This window comes from Nothobranchius furzeri, chromosome 3 (assembly GCF_043380555.1).
Source record: "Nothobranchius furzeri strain GRZ-AD chromosome 3, NfurGRZ-RIMD1, whole genome shotgun sequence".
NCBI lineage: Eukaryota > Metazoa > Chordata > Actinopteri > Cyprinodontiformes > Nothobranchiidae > Nothobranchius > Nothobranchius furzeri.
The window spans coordinates 67,743,321-67,757,267 of record NC_091743.1 but is presented as its reverse complement, the minus strand read 5'-3'; the positions used below and the strand labels follow the sequence as shown (position 1 = coordinate 67,757,267).

At 40.3% G+C, this 13,947-nt stretch overlaps 1 protein-coding gene across 1 annotated transcript in view; it reads right to left on the bottom strand.

Annotated features, from left to right (window-relative positions):
- Window positions 1–2,301: 2,301 nt before the first annotated feature.
- The window catches only part of cacna2d3 (calcium channel, voltage dependent, alpha2/delta subunit 3), a 38,976-nt gene continuing 27,330 nt past the window's right edge, over window positions 2,302–13,947 (bottom strand). Inside the window, exons 17-39 of the mRNA XM_070549441.1 lie at window positions 13,558–13,638; window positions 13,401–13,475; window positions 12,501–12,584; window positions 10,867–10,938; window positions 10,705–10,766; window positions 10,548–10,615; window positions 10,340–10,385; window positions 10,128–10,225; window positions 9,913–10,006; window positions 8,774–8,869; window positions 8,533–8,654; window positions 6,789–6,866; window positions 6,649–6,710; window positions 6,531–6,575; window positions 6,385–6,447; window positions 5,896–5,966; window positions 5,704–5,779; window positions 5,541–5,581; window positions 5,379–5,434; window positions 5,159–5,276; window positions 4,957–5,069; window positions 3,310–3,392; window positions 2,302–3,073 (exon numbers count right to left, since the gene is read on the bottom strand). Coding sequence (XP_070405542.1) covers window positions 2,981–3,073; window positions 3,310–3,392; window positions 4,957–5,069; window positions 5,159–5,276; window positions 5,379–5,434; window positions 5,541–5,581; window positions 5,704–5,779; window positions 5,896–5,966; window positions 6,385–6,447; window positions 6,531–6,575; window positions 6,649–6,710; window positions 6,789–6,866; window positions 8,533–8,654; window positions 8,774–8,869; window positions 9,913–10,006; window positions 10,128–10,225; window positions 10,340–10,385; window positions 10,548–10,615; window positions 10,705–10,766; window positions 10,867–10,938; window positions 12,501–12,584; window positions 13,401–13,475; window positions 13,558–13,638 — 1,797 coding nt within the window. The 3' untranslated portion in view covers window positions 2,302–2,980. The remainder of the gene's footprint in view (window positions 3,074–3,309; window positions 3,393–4,956; window positions 5,070–5,158; window positions 5,277–5,378; window positions 5,435–5,540; window positions 5,582–5,703; window positions 5,780–5,895; window positions 5,967–6,384; window positions 6,448–6,530; window positions 6,576–6,648; window positions 6,711–6,788; window positions 6,867–8,532; window positions 8,655–8,773; window positions 8,870–9,912; window positions 10,007–10,127; window positions 10,226–10,339; window positions 10,386–10,547; window positions 10,616–10,704; window positions 10,767–10,866; window positions 10,939–12,500; window positions 12,585–13,400; window positions 13,476–13,557; window positions 13,639–13,947) is intronic.

Sequence of the window (13,947 nt, the reverse complement as noted above, 5' to 3'; positions counted from 1 at the left end):
TCATTCCTACTAGAGACCACTGCTAATACATTGATTAAACAAGTGATCCACACTTTTAAAAGTGTTTTTTTAATCCCATTTCCAGATTTGCAGTCACTGAGAATCCTCCTTGTAATTGTGACCGCTTGTGGATCAGCTGTGGGTGTTGTCTTACTGGGATTTACATGTTGGGACTGTACGCAAACTGGTGAGTGCCGTCTAGTCTACATAAAGTAAAAAAAAAATTCACACAGATCATGAAAAATTACACATTTTAATTAAACTCATTCCACACTGAGATAAAATCAACAATATGCAAACGTTTTATACAAAGGAAACATTCCTTATAAATTATTTGCTATAAACCAACAACATGGTTAATTATTGAATTTGAACACCATCATTTGGCTTTTGCTGTAAATTATATTTCTGACAGGTGAGGATCATATGTTCACTGTGGCTTCACCTTCTCAGATCACAAGCCCCTTTGAAAGATATCCACAGATTTGTTAATTAAATAAATATGTTTTAATGAATGAAAATTTCACCTTTTTTCTTCATTCTTTTTTATTATATTATGTAGAACACCAAGAGGACACAAACTATGCTGATGTAACGGTGATTGAATAAACTTTCTATGTTAGATTTTTGCTTGCGCATGTGTGTGTGTGTGTGTGTGTGTGCGTGTGTGTGTGTGTGTGTGTGTGTGTGTGTGTGTGTGTGTGTGTGTGTGTGTGTGTGTGTGTGTGTGTGTGTAAGTGTGTGTTGTGTGTGTGTGTGTGTGTGTGTGTGTGTGTGTGTGTGTGTGTGTGCGTGCATACGTTTGTGTGTTTAAAAAACAAATACATTTATTTTCAGCTATAAAATACTTTGGGGGTTTATTTAGATTGCTTTTCTGGTTACACATTCACTTCTTTCATTAGTTTTAGTCGAATTTGTTTAAATTGCATTTTAATCATCCAGTTAATTATTAGTGGTAAACATACAGGTAGAATTCGAGAAATTAAAATATGGCGCAAAAGTTCATTTATGTCAGTAATTTTAACTAAAAGGTGAAACTAATATATGAGATAGACTCGTGCACTGCACTGCACATAGAGATAGTTCAAGCCTTTATTTGTTCAGTTTGTGATGATTGTGGGTTACAGCTGATGAAAACCCCACATACAAAATCTCTGGCTTTCTGAGCCTTCTGATGGTCTCTCAGTCTAAGATGATTTAGAGTTAAATGGACTTTTGCACCTTATTCTCATTTTTAGACTGTCACATGTAACAACTGCAATAAATATTATGGACAAACCCACATTCATAATTTTATTTCATGAATTCAGTCTATTTAAAAGTCTATTTACTGTTTTACCCAAAAAACATTTTTCAGTCAAATGAAAAGTTTTTGCAAAGCACAAAGTTTTAAATAACCCTGTGTTAACTTTGAATTTAAACGTGTTCCCTTTTCTTTCTGTAAAGTCTTATTTAGTTAACCAGGAAGCACATAGTGTGGTCATCATGGAAACTTTCAATCCTATTGGTGAGACTAATCTATGATACCTTTTTGAGAACACATTCTGAAAATATCGCTTGTATTTTATAGCTTTCAAAATACATGATGTCAAATGTTTAACCTTCAAAAGAATATAATAAAAATATTCATACCATGTTTACTACATTCAAGAGTACGGGTGAGGATTAGTGCAGCTGAAAAAAAAAAGAAAAAAAGAGAACTATGACTTTTTTCCTCAGGATTAATAGAGTTAGAACTCTGAGAGAAATGTCAGAATTCCGACGGTGATGTCAGAATTCTTTCTTTTCTTTTTTTCTTCTTTTTAGTGACACTGATCCTCTTCTGTACTTGAGCCTCAAGTTAAGGATGTGAATCTGAATTACTGGTTTTGTTTTTCTTCCAGTCTGACATGAAGAACGTTCCAGAGGAATCCTATCACTTCAAGGAAGTTCATTAGACCTTGTATGGAAAATCAGAAGGAAATAAATCAAATGGAAAAGAATAAAAACTAACTTTGTTACGGTACAAATAGTTTTTTTTCTGAAATGTCAAGTCTCTGATGTTTAGCAAGAAAAGCTTTTTAAAAGTGTTTTTGTTTTATTCTTTACTTTTCGTTCCAAATTCAAATAAAGTTGTGTATATTTTTCAGAAAAACTGTTAAGCTAATGTTCTGAAGCTTTTATTTTATTTTCTAAACACTTCTCGTGTCTCTTTTGTGGATGTGACTTTTGTTTCACGTTCATTTGAGCAAATGCCTTTTAATACTCACCTTTTCATCTAATCTAAATGATTAGTTACAACAAACACGAACAAGCAGCAGATGATGGAAAATATTATTTTGACTTTATTCTTCAGATTTCTTGGACGTGAACATTAAATGAGATTTTCTGCAAATCATGGCTGAAAACATCGATATAACATTCTTTAAACACACTGTTGCGTCGTCATCATGCATGTTCAACTCTTTTATGTCTCCTAATTTCAGTCTTTGACACAAGCAGCATTAATTACAAAACCAACAGAAAATATTTAAGGAAACAAAATAATGACTGCACAATGTAACTTTGTGATGTAATGCCAAAAATATACTGTGGGCTCCTCTTTGTTTTTTTCGTAGTTCACAAAAGTGCATTTCACATTCTTTTATTTGTCTCTCACAATAAAACAAACTTTTTTCCTCACATTTTTAAAGTATCATCCTTTACACAATCACCGTTTTTGGACTTTGACACACAAGAAACCTTGAATTCATTTGGCATTTGTTTTCCTCCTTTAAATGATCCCTTCACCTTTCCAGAGTCGTGCTCTGTCCAAAGTCACCGAGCACTCCAGTGAATCTCAGATTATTTTGTGTTTTCTGCATTAATGTATGAGAGTCTCAGAGCTGCTAAAAATACTTTTTCTTGTAGAGTAAAGCCAGCTGCAGAGGTGAACAGGGTCGTTTCTGTTCGGTCATGTTCTCTAAGCATCTTCCTGTTGAGCCAACTGTGCCGCTCACGGTCACCTGCTGATGGTCGCTGCTAACAGAGGGAGCAGGATTGCCGCCAGGCGACTGGAGAGGCGAGAGGCTGAGCCACACTCCATGGCATTTTCCTACATAACAAAAAACAACTGTTTATGATGTTTATGTTTTCAGAAACTTATTTCACAGATTCTTCTCTCTTAGCTCTGAAGTGGAAAACATCTTCCTTTCCATGAGACAAGGAATTCTAATGGAAACAAGAGTCTGGTTTGCTCAGTCTAAGAACAAAATCTGCATACTTTATGCCCCTATATGAGGTTAGCTGCGTGCATTTAGATACAAGTCAAATTTAGATGAATGCACTTACCTCAGGGTGGAAGGGGTGGCAGGACTCAGGCTTTTTTCTGTCCTTCTGAAGCTTCAGTCGGTCACATTTCAGCGACTCATTGTGTTCAAAGGTGTCAAGGAAGTAAAAGAGTCATTTGATACAAAAACATTTCTGAAAAATGCACAGCACAGTGAAAAGGTCCCTCATTTTCTTACCTTTTGTTTCCAAGAAGCTAGAATTTCTTGCATGTGTACTTTTCCTTCATTTTGAGTCAGCTAACTTTAAAATATGAATAATTCAGACATGAAAACCTCCTAAAAGGGAGGAAAGAGTCACTGCTGTGCTGAAACAGAAACAACTAATCGAACAAGTTTTAGTTTTCATCTTTAAACTCTTGAAGCAATAATAATACCATAGAGAACCCTCAGTGGTTTTCGTCCTGAAAGTGGAACACTGGACCCTTACCGGGATCCTGGAGGGTGAGTGGGAATTCGCCCAACCAATCAACATGTGTTTTGTAGATTTGTAGAAGGTGTTGGATGTGGCCCTGTGGGGGTACTCCAGGAGTATGGGGTACCAGGGCCTCTGATATGGGCTGTTAGGTCCTTGTATGACCGGTGCCAGAGCTCGGCCCACATTGCTGGCAGTAAGTCAGGCTCGTTTCCGGTGAGAGTTGGACTCCAACAAGGCTGCCTTTTATCACCGATTCTGTTCATAACGCTTATGGACAAGGTGATAATGGATGGATGGAACACCTTGTCACATAAAGAGCTGTTAGCTGAAAAGTTGACATACAGTAGATCATTAGCCAAAACCTCTAGGCATCAAGGGCCCCTATCCTGCACGTTTTATTGGAATTACTTTCATAAATTGTCAAAATCTGCAGAAACCTAATAAACTGTTCATTTAAATCAGGTGTATTAAAACATCTAAAAACTGCAGACAGTTGGACTAGATTTGGTGGTCACTGCAGTAAATGATAATCGAAAGGACGGAGCCTATTTCAGATCCCCTTCCAGGTTTCCTAAAACTCTCCTCTGCTGGAGACTTTTGTTCTCTAATGTTGCACTCATTTTTTCTTAAGAGCAGCGAGTCGTCATGCTGAGGTAAAGCAGTCAAAATGGTAAATGGCCTGCACCATGTATAGCTCCTTATAGCATTCTACAACCCCCTAAGGTGCTTTACAACACAAACTCATGCGCACACACACATTCACACGCAGGTGGTGATGAGCTACACTGCAGCCACAGCTGCCCTGAGGCGCACTGGCATAAGTGAGGCTGCTGAGCACTGGTGCCACCAGTCCTTTTGACCGCCACCACCAGGTGAGGCGGTTTACGTGTCTTGCCCAAAGGCACAACAGCAAGAGACTGAACAGGACTCAATCCCGCAAGCCTCTGGTTATGAGATGGGCACTTAACTCCTCTGCTGCTGCCGTCCCAAATAAATAAAAATAAAACTTTGAAAGACTTTCAAAGAAATGTTGATCTCAATGAAGAATAAAGCAAATTCTGGATTCTCTGAACCAAAGTGTGAATAAATTAGGGCTAGTTAGAATTTTTATCGATACTGATGAGCCCTTAAACCTTTAAAGTTAATTTTCACTCTGTAATCAGGATCTTGCTAATATGTTAGTTCAGTAAAACTCGCCTCCTTTAATCCGTGTGTTTAATCTCTAAAGGATATACATGATCTCGATGGGATCCATGGTGACCGGAGGAATGCTGCTGCAGTCGCACTTGTTGTCGACAACAACCATGAAGAGGTTGGTGCTGGGAATCTGCTGTATGACAAATGACCTGCAGCCAACAGGGATACATACTAAAATCAACACATCAGATACGTCATGATGCGTTGATTGTGTTCCACCGCTGGCCTGGATCGGTACCTGAGGCAGCCATCACACTCGATGTTGCCCGTCGTTTCTTTAATGGTGCGCTCAGAGACAAAAGCAGGATATTCCGTGTCACATGGCACCATCATGGTTTTACTGCGTGACCTCTGAGCTGCATGAAGAACAAAACAAGTTCATGCAAAGCACAGACGTTTCTCACGCTTGTGTTTCTCTTTCACACACGCTCACATCTGACAGCCTGAGCTAACGTTACCTTTGACAGAAAAATCGACGTTCCACCAGCTGTACAGGTTGAACTCAAGCAGGAAACTGAGAAAAATCCAAACAGAAAATGCAAACATGTTTGTTGTGAGAGTTATTTGAATTAAAAGTAAAGAAAACTAAAAATATGTTAGCAAATTTGTAACATTATTACATGACAAGTTCCGTCAGGAGCCACTTAACCACTGAAAACGGCTGAAAGAGAGAGATCAAAACATTTTTAAACAACTTTATTATCATGGTGCTATCTAAAGTCATCTCAGCGAGGCTGCAACAAAACCCAGGGGTCATCTGACGTTTTTCTCTTGCACACTCACGTCTGATAAAGTCCGCGCGCTGTCGCTGCTCCCAGCGTACTCTCTGCACAGGGCCTGATAATCATACAGAGTGATCCTGCAATAATACAACGACAATAAAGGATGCATTAAACAGAAATACCTTTCAAAATGTTGGGGTTTGAGTTTAATGCATCAGTTTAGAGAAGTGATGAACATCTGCATGTTTCAGACCTTTTAAAACATCCCATCTGGAGCAGCTTGTTCATGACGGCTCCTTCTACCTCCCCAAAGAAGAGTCCTGTCTGAGAGTACAGTTGTGTTAATATAATAAGGCAGATTAAATAAATAAAACACCTAAATAAGAAACAAAGATTTGCATAATGACACTAAATTGTGTTATGTTATTACAATTATCCTAAACCCAATTTCAGTGTTTGTGTATTTATGAATAAATATCACTTTTATTTCCATATTTCCAGACTTTGGCTCAAATACTCTGATTCCATGCACATCTCACAAAAGTGGGTTGTAGATTGTAATATTATAATATTATAACTAAACATGACCAAGGAAACTGATTCTGATGGAGAAAACTGAGATGGTTGTCACTAATTTTAAATAAAGACAAATAAAGAAGCAGTATTTATAGAGAGTCACTGAAAAACCTGAATGATTTCATTATTTAAAGTAAATGTGTAAATGCAGACGTTCAGGTTTTACCTGAGACTGTTCTTCAGTCACAAGGATGAAGCCGTTGTTGTCAATCAGGTAACAGTTAATGTCCTGTTGGGAGAAAAAATAAATATAGTTTAAAAAAATAATCACTCAAAAAATGTAAATATTCACGTCTATGTGAGTGTTCCTACCTCACTGTCACAGCTAATGATGCATTTTCCATCCAGAGCTGTGCACTGAGTGCATAACAAGAGCATTTTAGTTTTATTATGGGATGGCTTTAATGGTTATGTTGGAATTGTTGGTTACCTGTCTGCAGGCGGTCCAGAACTTTCTCTGGAAGTATTCAAGCTTCATCTGGAGTCCTACAGCTGATGGTAAGGTCATGTAACTATGTGTTTTAAACATATGGTGCATCTCGACACTGGTGTAGGAAAATGCGTTCTTACCAGCAACAATTGGAGACTTTCTGTCATCGAGGAGCTGAATGGCCGTACTGGCCAAAACCACACTCTTGTTTTCTAAAGCTAGAAAAGAAAGGATCATGTTCCTTTAGCTTCTCACTAGAGGTCACCTCTAGAGGTCACTCTTTACTCATCAGACAGAAAAATCAGTTCAACTCTTCTAGGAGTAATAGTTAGAGCTTTTAGTTTTGGGCGAATAGATGGATGGCTATAAGGATGGATGGACTGATGAATGGGTGGACAGATGAATGGTTGGATGGATAAACGGACAGATGCACAGACAGATTGATGGATGGATGGATGGATGGATGGATGGATGGATGGATGATGGATGGATGAATGGATGGATGGATGGATGGATGGATGGATGATGGATGGATGGATGGATGGATGATGGATGGATGGACGGATGGATGGATGGTAAATGGGCATATGGATGGATATATGGATGGACAAACAGACAGATGCACAGACAGATGGATGGATGGATGGATGGATGGACAAATGGACAGATGGATGAACAGACAGATGGATGGATGATATAAGGATGGGTGGACGGATGGATGAATGGATGGATGGTAAATGGGCAGATGGATGGATATATGGATGGACAAATGGACAGCTGCACAGACAGATGAATGGATGGATGGATGGATGGATGGATGGAAGGATGGAAGGATGGATGGATGGATATGTGAATGGAAACGGATGTGTGGATGGATGGACAGACACATGGATGGATGGACAAACAAATGGATTTTTGGATGGATGGACAAATGGACAGATGGATGAACGGATGGATGGATGGATGGATATAAGGATGGGTGGACAGATGAATAGATGGACAGACGGATGGATGTATGGATGGATGGATATATGGATGGACAAATGGACAGATGCACAGACAGATGGATGGATGGATGAATGGGGGATGGATGGATGGATGGATGGATGGATGGATGGATATGTGAATGGAAACGGATGGGTGGATGGATGGACAGACACATGGATGGATGGACAAACAAATGGATTTTTGGATGGATGGACAAATGGACAGATGGATGAACGGATGGATGGATGGATGGATATAAGGATGGGTGGACAGATGAATAGATGGACAGACGGATGGATGTATGGATGGATGGATATATGGATGGACAAATGGACAGATGCACAGACAGATGGATGGATGGATGAATGGGGGATGGATGGATGGATGGATGGATGGATGGATGGATATGTGAATGGAAACGGATGGGTGGATGGATGGACAGACACATGGATGGATGGACAAACGAATGGATATATGGATGGATGGACAAATGGACAGATGGATGGATGGATGGATGGATGGATGGATGGATGGATGGACGGACGGACGGATGGATGGTAAATGGGCATATGGATGGATATATGGATGGACAAATGGACAGTTGCACAGACAGATGGATGGATGGATGGACAAATGGACAGATGGATGGATGGACAAATGGATGGATATATGGATGGATGGACAAATGGACAGATGGATGAACGGACGGACGGATGGATGGATGGATGGGCGATGGGGGGATGGATGGACAGACACATAGATGGATGGACAGACACATGGATGGAGGGATAGACGGATGGATGGATGGACAGACAGATAGACAGACAGATAAACAGACAGACGAATGAATGGATGAAAGCAAGGACGAATGGAGACGTAATCCTGTGTTTAACATACCTGTGCTGAAGGGGATGGAGTAGACAAATGTGCCGGGGACCTGCTCTGCTGCTCTCTTGTACCACAGGGGGAAGTGATCAGCGTTAAACACACCTTCCTTGTCCTCAGCTGTCAGGAAATCTCTGCTCAGGAACAGATGAAACCAAGGTGAGGAGAGAGCGACTGGAGTCATCAAATACAACCACAGCTCTTTCCTACACTGTAAATAATGATCAGGGAAATGTTCAGCTGCAGCACTCACTGATTGGAGAGCTGATCAGTGGGGACGAACAGTTTAGTTCGGGACAAACCCGTCCGTGTTCCTAGGAAGACAATCTCTACTCCTTTATCTGAGTTCCTGTTGGGGTGAAGCAGAGCAGAGCAAAGCGTGCACCACATAAACAGACCTTTCTACCATTCTGAGTGATTTTCTAAATTTAGCTGACTGCTAAAAAGCAAATTTGTTTGTTAAAGCTTAAGTCCCCATTAGTCATCATCACACACTGGTGAAATTACATCTCTGCATTTGACCCATCCTGGTGGGTAGTGGTGAGCTGCAGCAGTGGCTGCGCTCGGGAACTATTTGGTGATTTTAAACCTCCAATCCAACCCCTTAAAGCTGAGTGTCAAGCAGGGAGGAATTGGGTCCCATTTTTTTAGTCTATGGTATGACCAGACCTGGATTTCAACCTCCATCTCTCAGTCCCAGGGCAGACACTACCACTAGGCCACTGAGACACATGTAGAAAATATAAGTCACTTTTTATTGCAAATTGTAACGTTCAGTTTGGAAGTTTTACATTAAAGAGCAAGTCACCCCCAAATAAACTTTTTTTGCTGATAAACTAAATAAACGAGTGTCTAATCGTGCTGCAGACACGTGTCGTCAATAATTTGGCACTTCAGTGCATCTTAGTTAAAATTTAAATATTCAGCCTAAAATTGGCAGTGTTGTGCCGTTGTCAGGTAAAAACTCTGCACTGTATTTTAATTTAAATCTGCCACCGCTATTGGCTAAGAAGTATGCTATGATGTAAACTGGTACATTATGATGTCACAATGCTGTCGTGAGCCTGAGTGTGTGTGTATTTGTTAGCGGCTCCGCCCTCTCGGTCTGCCAGGCAACAGCATTTAGTGCATTTTTAAACATGAAGTGGGAGTGGAGTTAGACTCTGGTAGGGGTTGACTTGCTCTTTAATATTATTTCATTTCTAAAACTACACATGCTTAAGATCAGTTCAATTATTGACCTAAAAATGTTTCTAAATCATTTCCAATCATTCCCACTAACAACTTTCAGCTTAACTGTCAATGAAACATTTATTCCCTGCTTTTTTCAGAGCAGATGTTTCGACTTGCAGGACTGGTGCGTTAACGCGGGCTGCGGCTGTGCCTGCTTACTCGGATTTGTTGAGAGCCAGGCTGTTCCAGTAGCTTTTCAGCGGAGCCGTGACCACAGCATCAAACAACACCTCCTGGATCAGCTCTCTGTCACCTGAAAGATTTGTAGAAATACAAATAAATCCACAGACTTTATCATATTTCTCTCACAACTTTCACATTTGTCTCTAAATCAGCAGATCAAATGTCTTAGGTTTATGTAACTGACGTCTTACATTTGAGGTGTGGTCTGCGGCCCATCATGTAGAGCTTTATCGCTTGAATCTGACTCAGGTGACGGTGCTCATGCTTCTCCTCTGTGTTGCAGTAGGTCCTGTGCGTGGTCCCAAAAACAAGCCTGACAGTTAGGGCTCGGAGGCCTCAGCGTGAGCGCTGTGATGTAACCTACATAACGCACGAATGAGCACTTTCACAACCCCTGCCTCACCATTCATCTGCCAGGGCGACATCTGGCTGTTCCAGATCACGGAGCCCTGAAAAACACAAGTCAGTAACGCTTCAGCAATGCCGGTCGGCACTGATTGACACTCTGAGTGTGTTTACAAGAACATTGACATCACAACGCCATGATGTGTACAGTCCTTTTCCAGAATGCTCATCATTCTTTGTTACGTAGCTAAGTTGGAGTAAATTACCTGCTTCCATGGAAACGTTTCCTCTGAAGAAATACTTCCCGTGACCTCTTGAGAGAGCTACTCCAACACTGGAGTCCCAAACACAAAAGATCAAGTCATTGTTTGACTGGAACTGACAGAAACTCCCAATTTAGGAATGTAAAAACTTTTCTTTCACCTGAATGGAGTTCCGTTGATGTCTGTGTAGTAATAGTCGTTGTGCATCTTCAGTACACGCCTCTATAAAACAAAAAGGAATTGCTAATTTAGTCCTGAAGGATCAGATAAGAAAGCAACCATCTAATATGCAGCCACTAAGCATGCTTATCTGTAGCCTCACCCCTCTGTCCACAGTCCTCTTCACCTCCATGGAGAAAGTCCCCGTCCTCCTGTTTACCATAGCGTTGCGTAGCTAAGAGATAAGAAGCGCCGAGCAGAGAGGATGGTCAGTGATCTAATGTCCTGTCTGCTTGGGAATGACACTAAAATCTGTGCAGAAGCATCAGGATGGTTCTCAGGATCATTGACTCAGATGGAAACCCGTAATAAAACTGGACAAAATTATTAAAAATTAATGTAGCACATCCAAACTCATTTAGCCCGCTGTTAAAGCGATGGTTCAGATCTTTTGAAGTGGAGTTCTGTGGAAAGTTTTTGAATAATTAACATCTGTTGGAGAGCTATTTGAATGACCTCAGTTTGGAGAAATAGAGATTACTTGTGATTGGTTGGATGAGCTAACAGCTAGTCAGGGGGTGCTGTCGCTCACTGCTGCTCCCGGTTCACCGGGCAACGCCACTTTTTTGCACGTTTCTCAAACAGGAAGTGTGGGTGGAGTAAGATTCTAGTGTGTGTGCATGCGTATGTGGGTGGGTGGGGGCTTGCTCTTCAAAAAATTACGTTTCCAAGTAAAACAAATATTTTCTTTTACCTGAATCAGGTGGTTATTTTATGTTTGAGTGAGGAAAATAAAAAAAGCTCAAGAAACTCTTCAAAACTTTATTAAATGATGCATATTGTGGTCTGTGGGTCTTTTAAACTAAACATTTTGCCACTCATAGAAAAAAGCTAAAATTCTATATTTTTATTGTTAATTGCGAACACACAGTAGCAGCTAGCTGTGATCCTTGCAACACATCTTGGGACGTGTCCTTTAAGAATTAAAGTTAAAGTTAAAGTCCAATTTGTCGTCACACACAGGTGAAATTCATCTCCACATTTAACCCATCCCTGTGGGGAGTGGTGAGCTGCAGCAGTGACTGCGCTCAGGAACTATTTGGTGGTTTAACACTAACCAACAGCAGGATTGCTCATTATTATTAATTATATGCACAATCTTGCTTTTGATTGGCTAGCAGAATGTGTTCATCCATGCTGCAAAGTCACTATCACCAAGACACTCTCCGCTTTCTCTCCTTGCTGCAAAAAAACATTTAAAAAAGCCTTTCTGTGTGCGGGCGTGAGCGAAGATGGGCAAGGCCATGAATGCAAATTCACAGTGTGACATAGATATGTGAGGATTTTTAAATCCTAGCTTTTCACTGTCTATTTTCTATCTAAAGCTAATGCAGGAAATAGGTGTAGATGACCGTTTCATGTTCAGCTTGCATTAAAAACTCAAAGTTACCGATTATATTCAGAAATAATAATTAAAAATGTTTTTTCAGATAATAATTAACAAAAAAACTTTTCAGTAAACCACACCTTTAGGTGTCCTTAAGGTTAGGACAACGGGTCAGGGTGTGTGTCTGCTTATCAGTGCATTACTCAATATTAATATTAATATTAAACAGTTGTTAATATTCTATTTATTACTTTATTAATGCTTAATAATGCACTATGTAAAGGGCCCTTAATGAAAAGTGTTACTGAAAGCTTTCTTTAATAAATTAGATTGAATCTAACTTCAAACAATCTCGTTCAAAAACTCAAAACCAGCTTTTCCAGTCATGTGTTGAGATGTTTTATACATACAATATAATCTTTGTCCTCCCACTCCACTTCAGAGAGATCCACACTGCTGTAATTAGGCTTCCTCCTCTTCTGACCTTCCTGATACTGTAAAGAGCCACAAAATGCATATTCACCTCAACAAGCCCTTCACTGTAATCCACATTCATTGTCTTTGACTAAAACTTTAAACAGAGCAGACACATATGAGCTAAAGCAGCCTGCAACACGCAGTTAAACCTGCATCGCATTTTTAAATCTACGGCATAGACACCAACAACATGGATTCAAAGCTGTTTCAGTGTAAGATGAAAACTCTTCTGTGCTCTTATTTATCAAGCGCTGTTGCTGGAGCTTCCAGAGTGATTATCTAACAAATCAAGTGTGAAATTAACACTGTCAGGTAAATTAAAAATAATTCATATGACTGATATAAAAGCCACGCTCAAACACGTAAAAGGCATTGAAATCTACACGTCAAACTGTTCCGAACCACACCAAACGTCAATGACTGTACACGTCAGCCACAAAGAGACACAAAGACCCAACACAAACTAACACACACAGTTACACAGAGAGCTGTAGCACTAACACTGGCATACACAGACCCACTAGCACAGCCATAGCTCCTGAGGAACCAGTGGTCCCAGAGCGAGGGGCTGTGGTTTCTGCCAGCAAGTGTTAAGTTACCTCTGGGAAATCTCAGGCCAGCCAGCCTTATGAGTGGCCTTTATCCCTGCATGCATACATCAAAGGAAAAGGTGGGATTACAGACTATACGAGCCCACGTAGCCTCTTAACCAGATAATACTCTGTGTCCTTAGATTCAAGGCAATGTACAAAAATAATAAATAAAAACTAAAGGAAAAACAGGGTCAAGTTGGGGAATGCTGTTTAGGTCTACATGCTGAGAAACGGAGTTACCAAAGGCCTGAGGTCCGGATGTGTCAGGATGTAGCCATTATTAGTGATGGCAAACACGTATCCATGGATCCCTAACTGGGGACAGAGTGGGACATGTGTTAGACAGAGCCAGAAACAGCATAAATACATTCGTCTAGAACAAGGACGCTAATTGTACCATATGTTTTGGGATGAGCTTCATCAGCTCCTGCAGAGGGATGTCTGTGCCGACGACCCCCAGCAGAATACCCTGGTTCTTCTGCATGAAAACATTCAAAATGAATGCTTTAGTTGGAGCTAACATGATCCATCACACACTAGACATGTGCACATGCAGTACCGAAAAAGTTTTTAACTTTCTAAGTTAACGCGTTCAAAAAGAGCCAGTCTTACTGGAAAACTTTAAAAATCATTTAAACAACATTTCTTTAGGACTTTTGTTATAATTCAGCTGTTTTTCTCTGATTTGGCAAGTGCTCCGGTTCTTGCTCCTGACTGGGACAGCAAACTGGAGCGTGAAATGTGGATGCAAGAAGAGATGAAAAAAGATATAAAACAACAAACCTTT